This window comes from Boleophthalmus pectinirostris, unplaced genomic scaffold (genome assembly GCF_026225935.1).
Source record: "Boleophthalmus pectinirostris isolate CB_2022bp ecotype Guang Dong unplaced genomic scaffold, ASM2622593v1 HiC_scaffold_8, whole genome shotgun sequence".
NCBI lineage: Eukaryota > Metazoa > Chordata > Actinopteri > Gobiiformes > Gobiidae > Boleophthalmus > Boleophthalmus pectinirostris.
The window spans coordinates 3,765,343-3,781,730 of NW_026571515.1; the positions used below are offsets into that span (position 1 = coordinate 3,765,343).

At 40.7% G+C, this 16,388-nt stretch overlaps 1 protein-coding gene and 1 long non-coding RNA gene across 2 annotated transcripts in view; both read left to right on the forward strand.

Annotated features, from left to right (window-relative positions):
• The first annotated feature begins 231 nt into the window (after positions 1-231).
• On the forward strand, positions 232-1,698 carry LOC129412318 (uncharacterized). The gene is made up of 2 exons (XR_008633657.1): positions 232-267; positions 379-1,698. It is a non-coding gene; the product is annotated as an uncharacterized LOC129412318 (long non-coding RNA).
• Positions 1,699-2,436: 738 nt separating this feature from the next.
• The window catches only part of LOC110166466 (solute carrier family 35 member E2B), a 24,525-nt gene continuing 10,573 nt past the window's right edge, over positions 2,437-16,388 (forward strand). Inside the window, 5 exon segments of the mRNA XM_055165611.1 lie at positions 2,437-2,801; positions 3,008-3,400; positions 3,403-3,426; positions 4,445-4,580; positions 6,246-6,521. Coding sequence (XP_055021586.1) covers positions 3,148-3,400; positions 3,403-3,426; positions 4,445-4,580; positions 6,246-6,521 — 689 coding nt within the window. The 5' untranslated portion in view covers positions 2,437-2,801; positions 3,008-3,147.

Below are 16,388 nucleotides of genomic sequence, written 5' to 3' on the forward strand. Positions count from 1 at the left end.
CAGGTCTAAACCTAAACCAGTTTAAACCAGGTCTAAACCAGGTAAACCAGGACTAAACTAGGTCTAAACTAAACACTTAACTAGGTCTAAACCAGGTTTTCTAAACCAGGACTAAACTAGGTCTAAAAACCAGGTCTAAACCAGGACTAAACCAAACCAGGTCTAAAAACCAGGTCTAAACTAGTCTAAACGGTAAACCAGGTCTAAACCCAGGTCTAAACCAGGTCTAAACAGGTCTAAACCAGGTCTAAACTAGATCCAAACCAGGTCTAAACCAGGTCTAAACTAGTCTAAACTAGATCTAAACCAGTCTAAAGTCTAAACCAGGTCTAAACTAGATCTAAACCAGGTCTAAACTAGTCTAAACTTCTAAACCAGGTCTAAACCAGGTCTAAACTATGTCTTAAACAGAATTTAACAGGACTAAATCCTGCTGTGTGGACGTGTTTCTTCTTCTATCAATAATATTTTTAATTTGTTTAAATAAAGTCTGGGCTTTTTATTTTCTTTTATCAGACAAAACATCTCATGTGAAGATTTCCTCGTCTTTGTTTCTCTACAGCAAATCAAGTAATCCAAAGTTTCAGATTACATTACTCACTTTTAGTAATTTAATGGATTACGTTACAAACTACATTTTGGTGCATGTAATCTGTAATCTGTAGGGGATTACATTTTAAAAGTAAACTTCCCAACACTGTCCAGGTTTGTTTTTGAAGAGATAATAACATTATAACGTCATTTAAAGCTCACATGGGTCAGTTTTCTGTAATATCAGACTAAAATGAAAAATAACTTAAATTAAAAATAGTCATATGCACTTTTACTGCCTGTCTTCCACAGAATTAGCATTATTTTATTTTTTTTTTATGTGTATTTTAATCTTTTTTTTTTTTTATGGGTCACTTCCCACTGTCACCAGCAGAGGGCGCACACACACTAACCCTGACCACCGTGTCTCCTTTAAGCTCCGTACGCTTTGTTAGATTTTATACCTTTTACTAAATTAAAACCATTAAATTATTGCGCAACAAACTTCGCTGTCTCTTCGTCACTAAAGCAACACTACGGAATATTTTTCTGGAAATTCCGATTTATTTTTGCGAAACGGGGAAGTCGTTGATTCTTTCTAAACGTAAAAACCAAATTCTGTACATTTAAAGTTTAAGTTTAAAGTTACACATTGTGTAACTTTTCAAGCGATTTATCTCCATGGAGATGGCATCGCTTTGTCGGGAATGTTTCAGAGTGTGGTTTTAAATTGTTCAGTCGCCACGGAAACCAAAGCAGACCGAGTTACAGGTCAGATCTGTGGAGCGGCGTGGGTCTTTTTGAGCAAATTTTTGAATAAATGTAAAGTTGGAGATGTTTAATGTCACACTGCGGAACATTCTAAGCAGAGAAATGACGTCTCCATGGAAACGAGCAGAAGAAAAGAAAAGTTACGCGATGCACCTTTAACTTTAACATGATTTAATTCTGCTTTTTTTTTCTGAATGTTGCTTTAAAATAATAATTCTGTGATGTTGATGTTTAAAAATGGAGAAATGTGTTTTGTATTTTTTAGAAGAAAAGGACCAAGATACTGGAAAAAACATTCCTCTGAGATAAATGTGGATTTTCTTTGTATTTGTCGAATGTTTCTGAACCTGTTTACAACATGTCACTGCTCAAATAAACTCATTTGGTATTTTTTCACACGATTACACTTTTTATTTCATTTTATAGTTTTATTTTAGATTTTCCAACTCAGCTCAGTTTTATTTCTCAAGCTCTTTAAAAACACAGTGGAACAAAACTCGAACTGAGGAAAAGCCAAAAAAAAAGAAAGTATTTAAGTGGGATTTAAAACGAGTACAAGAAGATTTAATATGACTTTTTAAATGGAAGTAGTAGTAGTGGTAGTATTAGTAGCAGCAGTAGTAATAGTATAAGTAGCAGTGGTAATGGAGGCAGTAGTATTATCAGTAGTAGTAGCAGTAGTAGCAGTAGTTGTAGCAGTAGTAGTAGTAGTAGTAGTAGCAGTAGTAGTAGTAGTAGTAGTAGTAGCAGTAGTAGTAGTCAGTAGTAGTAGTAGTAGTAGTAGTAGTAGTAATAGTAGTAGTAGTAGTAGTTAGTAGTAGTAGTAGTAGTAGTAGTCAGTAGTTGTTAGTAGTAGTAGTAGTAGTAGTAGTAGTAGTAGTAGTAGTAGTAGTAGTAGTAGTTGTAGTTGTAATAGTAGTAGTAGCAGTAGTAGTTGTAGTAGTAGTAGTAGTAGTAGTAGTAGTAGTAGTAGTAGTAGTAGTAGTAGTAGTAGTAGTAGTAGTAGTAGTAGTAGTAGTAGTAGCAGTAGTAGTAGTTGTTATAGTACAGAAGATGAAGAGCCTCAGTGAGTCACGTGACTTCTCTTCCGCCCCGTCACGTGACCTGAGCCTTTGTTTTGGATTGAGATGGAGACTTCCGGTTCGCAGAGGCGTGTTTCCGCTCAGTGTTTGTGACTTGACTTTTCACTGATGGACGCAGCCACGTCTCACCGTTACGCGCCAGAACCGGAGCCGCCCGGAGCGCGTGGACCGTGAGCCGCGAGCCGTGAGCCGCAGGTCGTGTCGCTGAGCCCGGTGCGTTCTGCTCCCGCTCCCGCTCCGCGCAGATCACAGCCGCTACACGTCCTTTGTCCCACTTCCTCCCGAGTCCTGATCCGACCTGAGACCTGAGACCTGAGACCGGATCTGCCAGACTGACCGGACCGCGCACCTGAGTCCAGGTGGACCTCCCGCCGCGGCCCGACTCTGCTCCGCGGGACACACCGGGCCTGGACACGGGTACGCGCCTCACTTCTGCAGCTCGTGTGCAGCCTGCAGACTCCCGGTGCGCGCGTGTGCGCGCGTGTAGACTCCCTGTACGTGTGTATGTGTGCGTGCATGTGCGTGCGTGTGCGCGTGTATCCGGTGTGTTTGCAAACTCTGTTGTCGTCACTGTAACAGACTGAGGCAGGGCCACACACACACAGCTGTTTTTCTCTTGGCAGGTGTCAGCAGGTGCTGGCAGGTGCTGGCAGGTGCCCCGGGTGCTCTCCTCGTGCTGAGGGCTGTGATGGCCTGAAGGTTCCTCTGGTCAAACCCGTGTGTGACGCCTGCTCCTCCCTGTGGCCCCGGGGCCCGTGTGGCGATGACGGGGGGCCGGTCCATGTCCAAACACCCGCTGTGGCGACTGATGTCCCGTCTGGGACGGGCCCCGGACCGCGTGGTGTTGGCGCGCAGCGAGAGCCTGTCGGGGGAGCAGGTGCTGAAGATCACGGTGACGGAGACCACGGTGATCGAGGCCGAGTCGGGTGTGTGGAACAGCCGCTCCATGGCCTACATGGGCCTGTGGTATTTCTTCAGCTTCTGCACACTCTTCCTCAACAAGTACATCCTGTCCCTGCTGGAGGGGAGCCCAGCATGCTGGGTCAGTCCACTGTCCTCGTCCTCTGTGTCTCCTCGTCCTCTGTGTCCATGGCCCCACCCTGTGCCCTAAACCCTCGGTGTCCTCCACATGTCTCTGTCCTGACATCTCTGTCCTCACATGTGTCTCTGTGTTGTGTCCTCACATGTGTCTGTGTGTTGTCCTCACATGTGTCTCTGTGTTGTGTCCTCACGTGTGTCTCTGTGTTGTGTCCTCACGTGTGTCTGTGTGTTGTGTTCTCATGTCTCTGTGTTGTGTCCTCACATGTGTCTCTGTGTTGTGTCCTCATGTCTCTGTCTCTGTGTTGCGTCCTCACGTGTGTCTCTGTGTTGCTCACGTGTCTCTGCGTTGCGTCTGTGTGTCTCTGCGTTGCGTCCTCATGTGTCTCTGTGTGTGTGTGTCCTCACGTGTGTCTCTGTGTTGTGTCCTCACGTGTGTCTGTGTTTGTGTCTCACATGTGTCTGTGTTGTGTCCTCACATGTGTCTCTGTGTTGTGTCCTCACGTGTGTCTGTGTGTTGTGTTCTCATGTCTCTGTGTTGTGTCCTCACATGTGTCTCTGTGTTGTGTCCTCATGTCTCTGTCTCTGTGTTGCGTCCTCACGTGTGTCTCTGTGTTGCGTCCTCACGTGTGTCTCTGCGTTGCGTCCTCGCGTGTGTCTCTGCGTTGCGTCCTCGCGTGTGTCTCTGCGTTGCGTCCTCGCGTGTGTCTCTGCGTTGTGTCCTCACGTGTGTCTCTGTGTTGTGTCCTCACGTGTGTCTCTGTGTTGTGTCCTCACGTGTGTCTCTGTGTTGTGTCCTCACGTGTGTCTGTGTCTTGTGTCCTCACATGTGTCTCAGTGTTGTGTCCTCACATGTGTCTCTGTGTTGCGTCCTCACGTGTGTCTCTGTATCGCATCCTCACGTGTGTCTCTGTGTTGTGTCCTCACGTGTGTCTCTGTGTTGTGTCCTCACGTGTGTCTCTGTGTTGTGTCCTCACGTGTGTCTGTGTCTTTTGTCCTCACATGTGTCTCTGTGTGTCCAGGCGCGGTGCAGATGTTGTCCACGACTGTGATTGGTTCTCTGAAGATGTGCGTGCCGTGCTGTCTGTACCAGCACAAGTCTCGCTCGGAGTATCCCTCCAACTTCATCATGATCATGCTCTTCGTCGGCCTCATGAGGTCAGACCCTCCTCCTGTCTCACGCGCTCTGTTCCACCTTGTGATGTCACACGGTGCTCCACTCTGTTTTTAAACTCCACACACCTCCACTTGAATCATTTGAATCATTTCAGTTCTGGAATCACCAAACTCCACCGAGGTAAAAGTGAAAGGAACTGTTCACCTGAAAACTACCACTTCATGACATCACGAGGTGGAACGGAGCATCTTAATCTGTGTGGATGTAGACAGACTAAACATGAAGTGTTACTCAAACGTGTGAATGAAACAAACTAGAATGTGTGTTGTGGGTACTTTGCCGTTAGTGTGTGTTATGTGTGTTTTGTGTTGTGTGTACTTTGGAGTTAGTGTGGTGTGTTTTGTGTACTTCGGACTTGGTGTGTTTTGTGTGTTTTGTGTACTTTGGAGTTAGTGTGTTTTGTGTTGTGTGTTTTATGTACGTTGTAGTTAGTGTGTGTTGTGTGTATGTTGTAGTTAGTGTGTGTGTGTTGTGTGTATGTTGTAGTTAGTGTGTGTTGTGTGTACGTTGTAGTTAGTGTGTGTGTGTTGTGTGTGTGTTGTGTAGTGTGTGTGTGTTGTGTGTAGTGTGTGTTGTGTGTTTTTGTGTTAGTGTGTGTTGTGTATTTTGTGTGTGTGTGTGTTGTGTATTTTGTAGTTAGTGTGTGTGTGTGTGTGTATTGTGTATTTTGTAGTCAGTGTGTGTTGTGTATTTGTAGTCAGTGTGTGTTGTGTATTTTGTAGTCAGTGTGTGTTGTGTATTTTGTAGTCAGTGTGTGTTGTGTATTTTGTAGTCAGTGTGTGTTGTGTTGTGTATTTTGTAGTCAGTGTGTGTTGTGTATTTTGTAGTCAGTGTGTGTTGTGTATGTTGTAGCTAGTGTGTGTTGTGTTGTGTTATGTTGTAGTCAGTGTGTGTTGTGTTGTGTATTTTGTAGTCAGTGTGTGTTGTGTATTTTGTAGTCAGTGTGTGTTTGTGTTGTGTATTTTGTAGTCAGTGTGTGTTGTGTTGTGTATTTTGTAGTTAGTGTGTGTTGTGTTGTGTATTTTGTAGTCAGTGTGTGTTGTGTGTATTTTGTAGTTAGTGTGTGTTGTGTGTATTTTGTAGTCAGTGTGTGTTGTGTTGTATTTGTAGTCAGTGTGTGTTGTGGTGTGTATTTTGTAGTCAGTGTGTGTTGTGTGTATTTTGTAGTCAGTGTGTGTTGTGTATTTTGTAGTCAGTGTGTGTTGTGTATTTTGTAGTCAGTGTGTGTTGTGTGTTGTGTATTTTGTAGTCAGTGTGTTGTGTTTGTGTATTTTGTAGTCAGTGTGTGTTGTGTTGTGTATTTTGTAGTCAGTGTGTGTTGTGTTTGTGTATTTTGTAGTCAGTGTGTGTTGTGTTGTGTATTTTGTAGTCAGTGTGTGTTGTGTTGTGTATTTTGTAGTCAGTGTGTGTTGTGTTGTGTATTTTGTAGTCAGTGTGTGTTGTGTTGTGTATTTTGTAGTCAGTGTGTGTTGTGTGTATTTTGTAGTCAGTGTGTGTTGTGTGTGTGTTGTAGTGTGTGTTGTGTGTATTTTGTCAGTGTGTGTTGTGTGTATTTTGTAGTCAGTGTGTGTTGTGTTGTGTATTTTGTAGTCAGTGTGTGTTGTGTGTATTTTGTAGTCAGTGTGTGTTGTGTTGTGTACTTGCAGGTTCGTGACCGTGGTCCTGGGACTCGTCAGTCTGAAGAACGTCGCCGTCTCATTCGCCGAGACCGTGAAAAGCTCCGCCCCCATCTTCACCGTCATCATGTCGCGCCTCATCCTCGGAGAATACACCGGTACGACGCACACACACACACACACACACACACACACACACACACACACACACACACACACGGGTGACTCTGCTTTGTCCAACGATATGATGATTGACAGGACACAGAGTTTTGTGTTACATAAGTGTGAGTTGTTGTACAGATTAGGGCCCGACAGATATGATACAGATAAAATGGGAGTTGGAGCTGCCGATAGCAAAGATATAATCGTCGATATATTTAGTGACATAAAAATTCACTGTAAATCTTGAATTGTTTAAAAAATTTAGGTTTGGCTCTAGTGGATTTTAAATCTGGTTTATTTAGGCAACATTTATTGTTATTCTGCGTCTTTACGTCATATTTACAGACAGTAGGTCGGCCTAATGACATTTTTGCATCATGTTCTAGCAGCTAGTAAAGTAAGTAAACTACCGCTATCAGCCTTTGTCTGTAAATGTGCACCGCAGTAATTAATTATATGTGTAAATGTCGATCGTTCACACCTCTATTCACAGCTTATTTACATATCAATGCAGGTCCAGTAACAAATATACGGCCAATATAGTCACTGTACAGTTGTAGTAGTAGTTGTTGTAGTTGTTGTAGTAGCTACAGCAGCTAATCGCTAACCAATGTGAAATAACCAAAATTATCTTCAAAATCGCCACATTTCCAGCTCTCAGCCTCACACAAGCTCCTCTCACATCACAAGTCTGCACTAATAAATGTCCTTTTAATCCAGACTCAAACTGATTGTCCATAAAAAGAAAATAATCTCAGTGTTTGGATCTGTGTCTGAGGTTGTAAACAACTCTGTGGTGTGTTCAGGGACAGTACGAACACACACACAGACAAATTACTCATGCCCACGTGAAATATCGGCCCCTATCAGCAAGATTTAGGCTGTGATAGAAATTTAGATTATGGAAAGACTTCTCTCATTCTGTCTTTCTGTAAATGAATGTGATTTCTACCTGAGATCAGACCCCCACAGGAAAATATTGATTATGCTTGATTACATTTAAAATAGTGATTAGTTTATCTTTTAGAAACACATTTGGTCTTGTAACTAAAATCCATTTGGCTTGTTAGAAAGACCCCTATTTTTTATAAAAAAAAAAACAACAACATTTATTAATTTAATTAATTTATTTTTATTTATTATTATTATATTATTTATTTATTTATTTATTTATTATTATTATTATTTATTTGTATTATTATTATATGTATATATATATATTTTTTAATTATTATAATTTTTTTGTATGCGTGTTAGTTTTATATTTAGTTAAGTCTGTCTTGTTGTGGATGTGCTGGGTATCCAATCCCTCAAACTTGACAAATTATAAATAAGAAAAAAAAAAAAAAAGAAAGACACGTCAATGTAAATGCTTCTGTTCTCTTTTGCTTGTTAATCCTGTCAGGAAGTGACAAACGCAGGTGAATGTGGAGGCAAGTCAGATCAAGCACATGTGGCCACACCTCAGCAGGAGTCGTCACCTTCTCACTTTGAAATATGTCTTCTGGTCATCTCAGGCTTTATAAACGTGGTGCTTTGTAACACTGGGGGTGGGAGATGTAGTAGGAACATGCTGCCGGTGGGAGACGCTGTTGGGCTTTGGGCAGAACAGGCCTAAGTCAAAGATGTTCATTTTGTCTTCTTACATACTTTAACTTCTTGGGTTCTTTTTAAAGACGGTACAGTAAAGTGTGTTTACCTTGTTGACATGTTTCGGCTGTACAACTCACCCTTATAAGATAAGATAAGATATGCTTTTATTAGTGCCACAGTGGGGAAATTCAAGGGTTGCAACGCGCAATTTCAGAACTGCAGGAAAAGGTAACATGCATTAAAACAGATAATAAATAATAGCTTAAAAATAATAAAGAAACAGACTTAAAAATAATTGCACATGGATATAATTGAATGGCACATGTTCAGTGTTAACAGTGTTTGTTGTACAGTCTGACGGCAGCAGGAAGGAAAGACGTGTGAAACCTCTCCTTCACACAGCGAGGGTGAATCAGTTATGTAACAGATAATACTCCCTACAACTGTACTAGGGCCCAACTGATATCGGTTGGCTGATATTATCGGTCGATAATCTGTGACTGCAAACCTCCGTTCAAACTGTTTCACTATTTTTCAATTCTGTTAGGAAGGGAAAGGTGAAGGGATGATTTAGGCCAGGAGTGTCAAACTCATTTTGGTCCGGGGGCCATATCCAACCTACTTTGATCCCAAAGGGGCCGGATCAGAAAATTCATGTCATATAAACCCCAAAAATAACAATAAGTTCTAATATTTGTGCAGAGAAACACAAATCTATTACAGAAATCTGTTTTATTTGATGAACTCTTTCTTTTACAAAATATTATAATATTATGAACAACCTGAAACTTTAAGAAAAATACAATTTCAACACAATGTTTTAACATGAACTTGTATGTAAACAGAAATAAGTCAAATCCTGCACTCGGCTCCACTTTTCTCATGTTGGACATTTTTCTGATGAGGGTGTCACGGTCAACAGTCAAAACGATCGTCCTTTAAGAGCGTTTGGAAAGAGACAAGTCTTCATTTGTGCTGCTCTGGTGGGAGGGGCCACGTACAGAGACGCTGGAGACGCTGCTGTGATAAACACCACAGAAAATTAACAAGATTTTAATAGAAAATATAATTACAACACCTTTAATCTGGCCCTCAGCTGACTTTCTACTAAAATAGAAAGTCATCTGAGGGCCAGATTAAAGGTCTTGGAGGGCCGGATCTGGCCCCCGGGCCTTATGTTTGACACCTGTGATTTAGGCAGTCAAAGGTTTCGTTTTTGCTCCTTCCTGTGGATCAATCCTGCCCATCGTCGAGTTTGTAGAGAACATTTTGTATGTGGAGCGACAACAAAGCAAAATCCCGATCCCTCGCTCAACCTCAGTTACGAATTTAAAAAGTCAACACCAAAGTGAAAGGCTCCAACTGTTCACCAAGAAACACCTTCCACTGCAAAGAGACCAAGACGTGATGTTTCTGTAAAACCACAAGAACAAGAAAGTGCAGCTCAGTCTGTTTGTCTTCTGCTCCTCTCGCTTAACAAACAGGATTTTGCTTTCTTGTCGCTCCACATACAAAATGTTCTCTGCAAACTCAAGGTGATTTCTTAAGCAGTCAAATGTTTATTTTTTGGTTCTTCCTGTGGATCAATCCTGCCCATCACCTTCACCTTTCACTATTTTTCAATTCCGTTGGGAAGAGAAACAGTTTGAACAGAGGTTTATCTGATTCACTTTTGCATTAATGAAGTTCACAAACAAATTTCTCGAGCCGTTTTCCGCTGTTAGGATCCAACAACCACACGATTACGATGCCCGAATCCCAAAACTAAAATATGACAATATCAGAACCAGAAACAAAAGTGATATGGTTCAAAAGACTTGAAAAGATCCACACATCCCACTGGGAAAACAAACATGGAGGTTTGATGCTCACTTTTTTGGAAAATCCTTCCCAGTATGAATTGCGCGATGACTGAAAGTCCGAGATTCTTGATGCGTTTATTAAACCAGTGCAGCTTTAGAGTCAAAAGTGTCAAGTGTTTTGGGCAGATTGTGAATCTACTGAAGTGTCAAATGTTTTGATTTTGATACAGAATTTAGTTTCCTGAAAGTGAAACAAATGAACCTTTTTCATTTCGGCAAGTTTCAAACTGTAACAAAACTACACAGACTTTTTAATTCTGTTACAAAAGTAGAGGAGCCGAAAGTGCAGCTACTTCCTCTTTAATGTAGAGAAGTGAAGCTTTTTTTAACTCAAACTCTGACGCTCCAGTGCAGTGAATTTGTTTAAGCAGCTCTGTTTGCATCTAAATCTACGTTCAAACAATCCAATTTTTGTGCCAGGTCGTTCACATTTCCAAGTAAACCCGACTTGTATGTGATCTAGGGTTTGGCGGTATGAAGGTAAACATGTTGCAGAATGAGAGAGTGTAAAACTTGTAAAATTTGTGAGAATGTGAGAACAAAAAAAAAGCACTTGAGTGACTGAAAAAAAAATGAAATTCACTTGTGGAAAATATTTACACACACGGGAGAAAAATGTGAATAAATGTGTCGATTGATATTTGCATGAACAGAGTGACATCTGCGTCCGTTATGACAGATACAAGCACAATTCAGCCACTGCAACTTCTCAAATGTGTCCCGGCAGGTTCAAATCTGCGCGCCTGGACTTTTGTGACACATTTTGCGACTTGCATGTGGCAAAACTGATTTGCACTTGTAGAGAGCCTGTGGACCAATCAGAAAGCGGGAAGATGAAGAATCCGTGTATCATTCGTTTTTTTCAAAATAAAACCAAAAATAACAAAACGAAAAAACAACTATTTTCTTCATTATTTGTCTCCTACGACCGAGTATAAGGGTCAGATAAAAATATATATGCTGGCGCTACGAGAATAAAGTCGTAATTTCGAATTGAAGTCATAATATTATGAGAATAAAGTCGAAGCCAGAAAAAGTCGTAATTTTACGTAAAGTCAAAACGAATAAAGTAGTAATTTTATGAGAATAAAGTCGTAGTCAAAATAAAGTCATAATATTATGAGAATATCGGCCGCTCGGAAAGTCTGAACGAGTGGAGAATTTTGTAAAAATTGAGAAGAATCCGTGTATCATTCGTTCATTCGACCGAACAAGGACTGAATCAGGACTAAATCAGGTCCGGAACCAAACCAGAAAGACCAGGATTGAGACCGGGACCAGACCAGGACTGAGGCCGGGGCCAGGACTGAAAACGGTTTAGTCCTGGTTTAAGTCACGGAAATGGGAAATGGCGTTTTCGTGACTTTTAAATGCGATGCGGGACTAATGCGCCGCATACAGACTGAACCGGGACTGAACCAGGACTGAACCAGGACTGAACCAGGACTGAACCGGGACTGAACCAGGACTGAATCGGGACTAAACCAGGACTAAACCATTTTCAGTCCTCCTCTGGTCCCGGTCTCAATCCTGGTCTCAGTCCTTGTCTGGTCCCGGACCTCGTTTAGTCCTGGTTTAGTCCTGGTTTAGTCCTGGTTCAGTCCGGAGGCGCAAATAATGAAGAAAACTGTTGTTCGTTTTCTTATTTTTGGTTTTATATTGAAAAACAAGGTTCTTCTTCTGCCGCTTTTTTCACTTTGACTTTGATTTTATTACGACTTCATTCTCGTAATATTATAACTTTATTCTCATAATATTACGACTTTATTTTAACTTCGACTTTATTCTCGTAAAATTACGACTTTTCTGGCTTCAACTTTATTCTCATAATATTACGACTTTAATGTCGAAATGTTACGACTTTATTCTCGTAGCACCAGCATTTTTTATAATGCGAGATAAACACATGACAGAACGAGATGTGCTCCCCGAGGCCCAGTGATCCAGAGAGAAATAAAACCAATAATAAATACGCAATATTAAAAAGTAAGTACATCAAAACAACAACATTTAGCAGCTCAAATGGACAAGTACAAGTAAAAATGTGCCCACACAGGAAGTCAAAAGTTCAAAAGTTCAAATGTTCTGGCTTATCATCCAGTAATCAGGAAGTGCGTTTAAGTGCTTGCTAGTCATCACCACAAGGTAAAAAAAAAAAAAAAGAAGCTGAATGCACAACACTTTTACTTTTACCTTTGTATTTAATTTCCACCGTTGACCGTAAACATCATTTCTATTTAATCCTAAAAAAATCACGATCGGTTTTGTTGAAATGTTAATATTATTTTTGGAATCTCTACAATGAAATAAACTATTAAAATAACACTGAACGTTTTATTTAAAGAGGGTTTTTTCTCAGTGACTCCACTAAAACAATAAAACAATCAAATTAAATCTGATCCTTGCCCTGAGCAAACGGGCACTGATAAAGAAACACAAACACCTGAAGCACCACCGGGTTTGGTATAAACAAATCTCTGTAGTTCTTTTCGTAAAAATATAATAAAATCTAAAAAGAAGTATTCCAATTATTCAGAGTGCAGTACTTTGATTATATACACAGTAAAATGCAGGAGTTCAGTGTTCTGTCTTTCCTCTCTGTGTCTGTCTCTTTCTCTTATTTCATCTTTTTTTCTTTTTTCTGTCTTTCTCTGTCTCTCTCTAGTAGTAGAATTAAAAAATAATAATATAGTAGAATAAAAAATAATAGTAGTAGAATAAAAAAAATAATAACAGTAATAAAAATAAAAAATATATATATATATAGTAGAATAAAAAATAGTAGAATAAAAAAATAATAGTAGTAGAATTAAAAATAATAATAGTAGTAGAATAAAAAAATAATATAGATAATATAGTAGAAAATAAAAAAACAATAGTAAAATAAAAAATAATAATGTAGTAGAATAAAAAATAATAATGTAGCATAAAAAATAATATAGTAGACTAAAATAAAAATAATGTAGTAGAATTAAAAAAATTGTAGAATAAAATAATAAATATAGTAAGAATAAAAAAAAAAAATATAGTAGTATAAAAAAATAGTAGAATAAAAAATAATAATAGTAGTAGAATAAAAAGTAATAATAGTAGTAGAATAAAAAATAATAGTAGTAGTAAATAAAAAATAATAATAGTAGAATAAAATAAAAAATAATGTAGTAGAATAAAAAAAAATTAATAGTAGAATAAAAAATATATAGTAGAATAAAAAAAATAATATAGTAGAATAAAATAATAATGTAGTAGAATAAAAAATAAATAATGTAGTAGAATAAAAAAAATTATATAGTAGAATAAAAAAATAATAGTAGAATAAAAAAAAAAAATATAGTAGAATAAAAAATAATAATATAGTAGTAAAATAAAAAATAATATAGTAGAATAAAAAATAATAATGTAGTAGAATAAAATAAAAAAGAATATAGTAGAATAAAAAATAAGAATATAGTAGTAGAATAAAAAATTGCGCAGCAGTTTGTGTTTTGTGAAATGTTTTTTTTGCTGAGCTATTGAACCGTGTTTGTTTTTAAGGTGGCGTGTCCGGCTTTTGTGGTTCAGACTTGTTTATTTTTCCAGGTCCTTGTACTTTTATAAAACGTATTTACACAACTTCTGATTAATTAATTCTGATCGTTACGTTTAATCTTCACTGTGGACGGTTCAGAGCAGGTTTCAGAAGTAGAAAAGCCTGTTGGGTCAGAGTCTGTGTCCTTTCTGATCTCTTCTGTTTCCGGACCTGGTCACCCTGTGGTGAGAGGGCAGTCGCTCCACAGCGCCACCTGCCTGTCTGCTCTGGAACTACTGCAACTAAATACATACACCAGAAGATACATGTGTTTGTAGTGTAGTAGTTGTAGTTGTAGTAGTTTAGTTGTAGTAGTTGTGGTTTAGTTGTAGCTGTTGTTGTTTAGTTGTAGTAGTTTAGTTGTAGTTGTCGTTTAGTTGTAGCTTTTGTTATAGTTTAGTTGTAGTTTTGTTGTTGTAGTTTTGTCGTAGTAGTTGTAGTTTTGTCGTAGTAGTTGTAGTTTTGTTGTAGTAGTTGTAGTTTTGTCGTAGTAGTTGTAGTTTTGTCGTAGTAGTTGTAGTTTTGTCGTAGTAGTTGTAGTAGTAGTTTAGTTGTAGCTGTTGTGGTAGTTGTTGTAGTTTAGTTGTATTATTTGTTGTAGTTTTGGTGTTGTAGTTTTGTAGTTTAGTTGTGGTTGTTGTAGTAGTTGTTGTAGCAGTTGTAGTTGTAGTTTTAGTTGTAGTAGTAGTAGTTGTTGTAGTTGTAGCTGTGTTGTAGTTGTAGTAGATGTAGTTTAGTTGTAGCTGTTGTGGTAGTTGTTGTAGTTTAGTTGTAGTAGTAGTTGTAGTAGTAGTGGTAGTTTAGTTGTAGTAGTTGTTGTAGTTTTGTTGTTGTAGTTTAGTTGTAGCTGTTGTGGTAGTTGTTGTAGTTTAGTTGTAGTAGTTGTTGTTGTTGTAGTAGTGGTAGTTTAGTTGTAGTAGTTGTTGTAGTTTTGTTGTTGTTGTTGTTGTAGTTTAGTTGTAGCTGTTGTGGTAGTTGATGTAGTTTTTGTAGTTTTGTTGCATTTGTATCAACTCAACAATTAACAGAATGATAATGATAAATAATACAGAAAATAATGTAAAAAAAAAAAAAAAAGAAGAAAAGAAAAAGAATAAACCATACCAGCCAAAAAAAGAGACGAAAACATAATAAATAAATACAAAATATTACTTATTGATTTATTGATTTATTGATTTAACAGACAGCTCTGACTCTCGGGTGAACAGACGTATTTTCCATGAAGCGAGTCCAGGTTTATTTGGTTAATCCAATGTACATCGTCACTTCCACCAACGTGACCAGAGGTGACCTGAGATGGACCTGACAGGAGAAGGAGAGGAGGAGAGAACAGGAGGGGAGGAGGAGGAGAACAGGAGGAGGAGGAGGGGAGAAGGAGGAGGAGGAGAGGAGAGAAGAGAGAGGAGGAGAGGGAGGAGGAGAAGGACAGAGGAGGAGGAGAACAGGAGGAGAGAAGAGGAGGAGGAGAGAGAGGAGGAGAGGAGAGGAGGAGGAGGACAAGGAGGAGAACAGGAGAGGTGGAGGAGGAGAAGAGGAGGATAACAGGAGGAGGAGAACAGGAGAAGAGGAGGAGAACAGGGGAGGAGGAGAAGAGGAGAACAGGGGAGGAGGAGAAGAGGAGAGGTGGAGGAGGAGAAGAGGAGGAGAAGAGGAGAGGAGGAGAGGAGAGAGAGGAGAGGAGAGGAGGAGAGGAGAGGGAGGAGAGAACAGGAGAGGAGGAGGAAGAGGAGGAGAAGAAGGAGAACAGGAGAGGAGGAGAAGAAGGAGGAGGAGAACAGAGAGGAGGAGGAGAAAGAACAGGAGGAGGAGGAGGAGAAGAGGAGAGGAGGAGGAGGAGAACAGGAGGAAGGAGGAAGAGAGAGAAGAAGGAGAGGAGAGGAAGGAGAGGAGGAGGGAGGAGAGAGAGGAGAGAGGAGGAGTGAGAGAACGGAGAGGGAGGAGAGAGACAGGAGAACAGGAGAGGAGGAGGAGGGAGAGGCAGGAGAGGAGGAGGAGACAGGAGAGAGGAGGGAGAGGAGGAGAAACAGGAGAGGACAGGAGAGAGGAGGAGGAGAGAGGAGAGAGGAGGAGACAGAGAGGAGGAGATGAGAGAGAGAAGAGGAGGAGAAGGAGGAGAAAGGGAGAAGAGGAGAGGACAGGAGAGAGGAGGAGGAGAGAAGGAGAGCAGAGGGAGAGGAGAAAGAGGAGAGGAGGAGGAACAGGGGAACAGAAGGAGAGGAGAGGGAGGAGAACAGGGAGAGGAGGGGAGAGGAACAGGAGAGAGGAGAGGAGGGAACAGGAAGGAAGGAACAGGGAGGAGGAGGATGAGAGGAGAACAGGAGAAGAGGAGGACAAGAAGAGAGGAGAAGGAGGAGAACAGGAGAGGAGGAGAGAAGAGGAGGAGAAAGGAGGAGGAGGAGAGGAGAGAAGGAGGAGAACAGGAGAGGAGGAGGAGGAGAGGAGAGGAGAACAGGAGAGGAGAGGAGGAGAACAGGAGAGGAGGAGGAGAACAGGAGGAGAAGGAGGGAGGAGGAGAAGAGGAGAGAGAGGAGGGAGAGGGAGGGGAGGAGGAGAGAGAAGGGAGAGGGGAGGAGAAGGGAGGAGAACAGGGAGGAGGAGGGAAACAGGAGGAGGAGGACGGGGAGGAGAACAGAGAGGAAGAGAGGAGGAGAACAGGAGAGAGAGAACAGAGAGGGGAGAGGAGGAAGGGAAGGAGAGAGGAGGAGGAGGGAGGGGGTGAGGAGGAGGAGAGGAGGAGGACAGGAGGAGGAGGAGAGGAGGAAGGAGGAGGACAGGAGGAGAGGAGAGGAGGAGGAGGAGAAGGAGGAGGAGGAGGAGGAGGAGAGGGAGAACAGGAGAAGAGAGGAGAGACAGAGAGGAGGAGGAGAACAGGAGAGGAGGAGGAGGGGAGACAGGAGAGGAGGAGACGAGGAGAAAGGAGGGAGAGGAGGAGAGGAGAGGAGAAGAGGGAGAGGAGGAGGAGGAGAGGACAGGAGAGAGGAGGAGGAG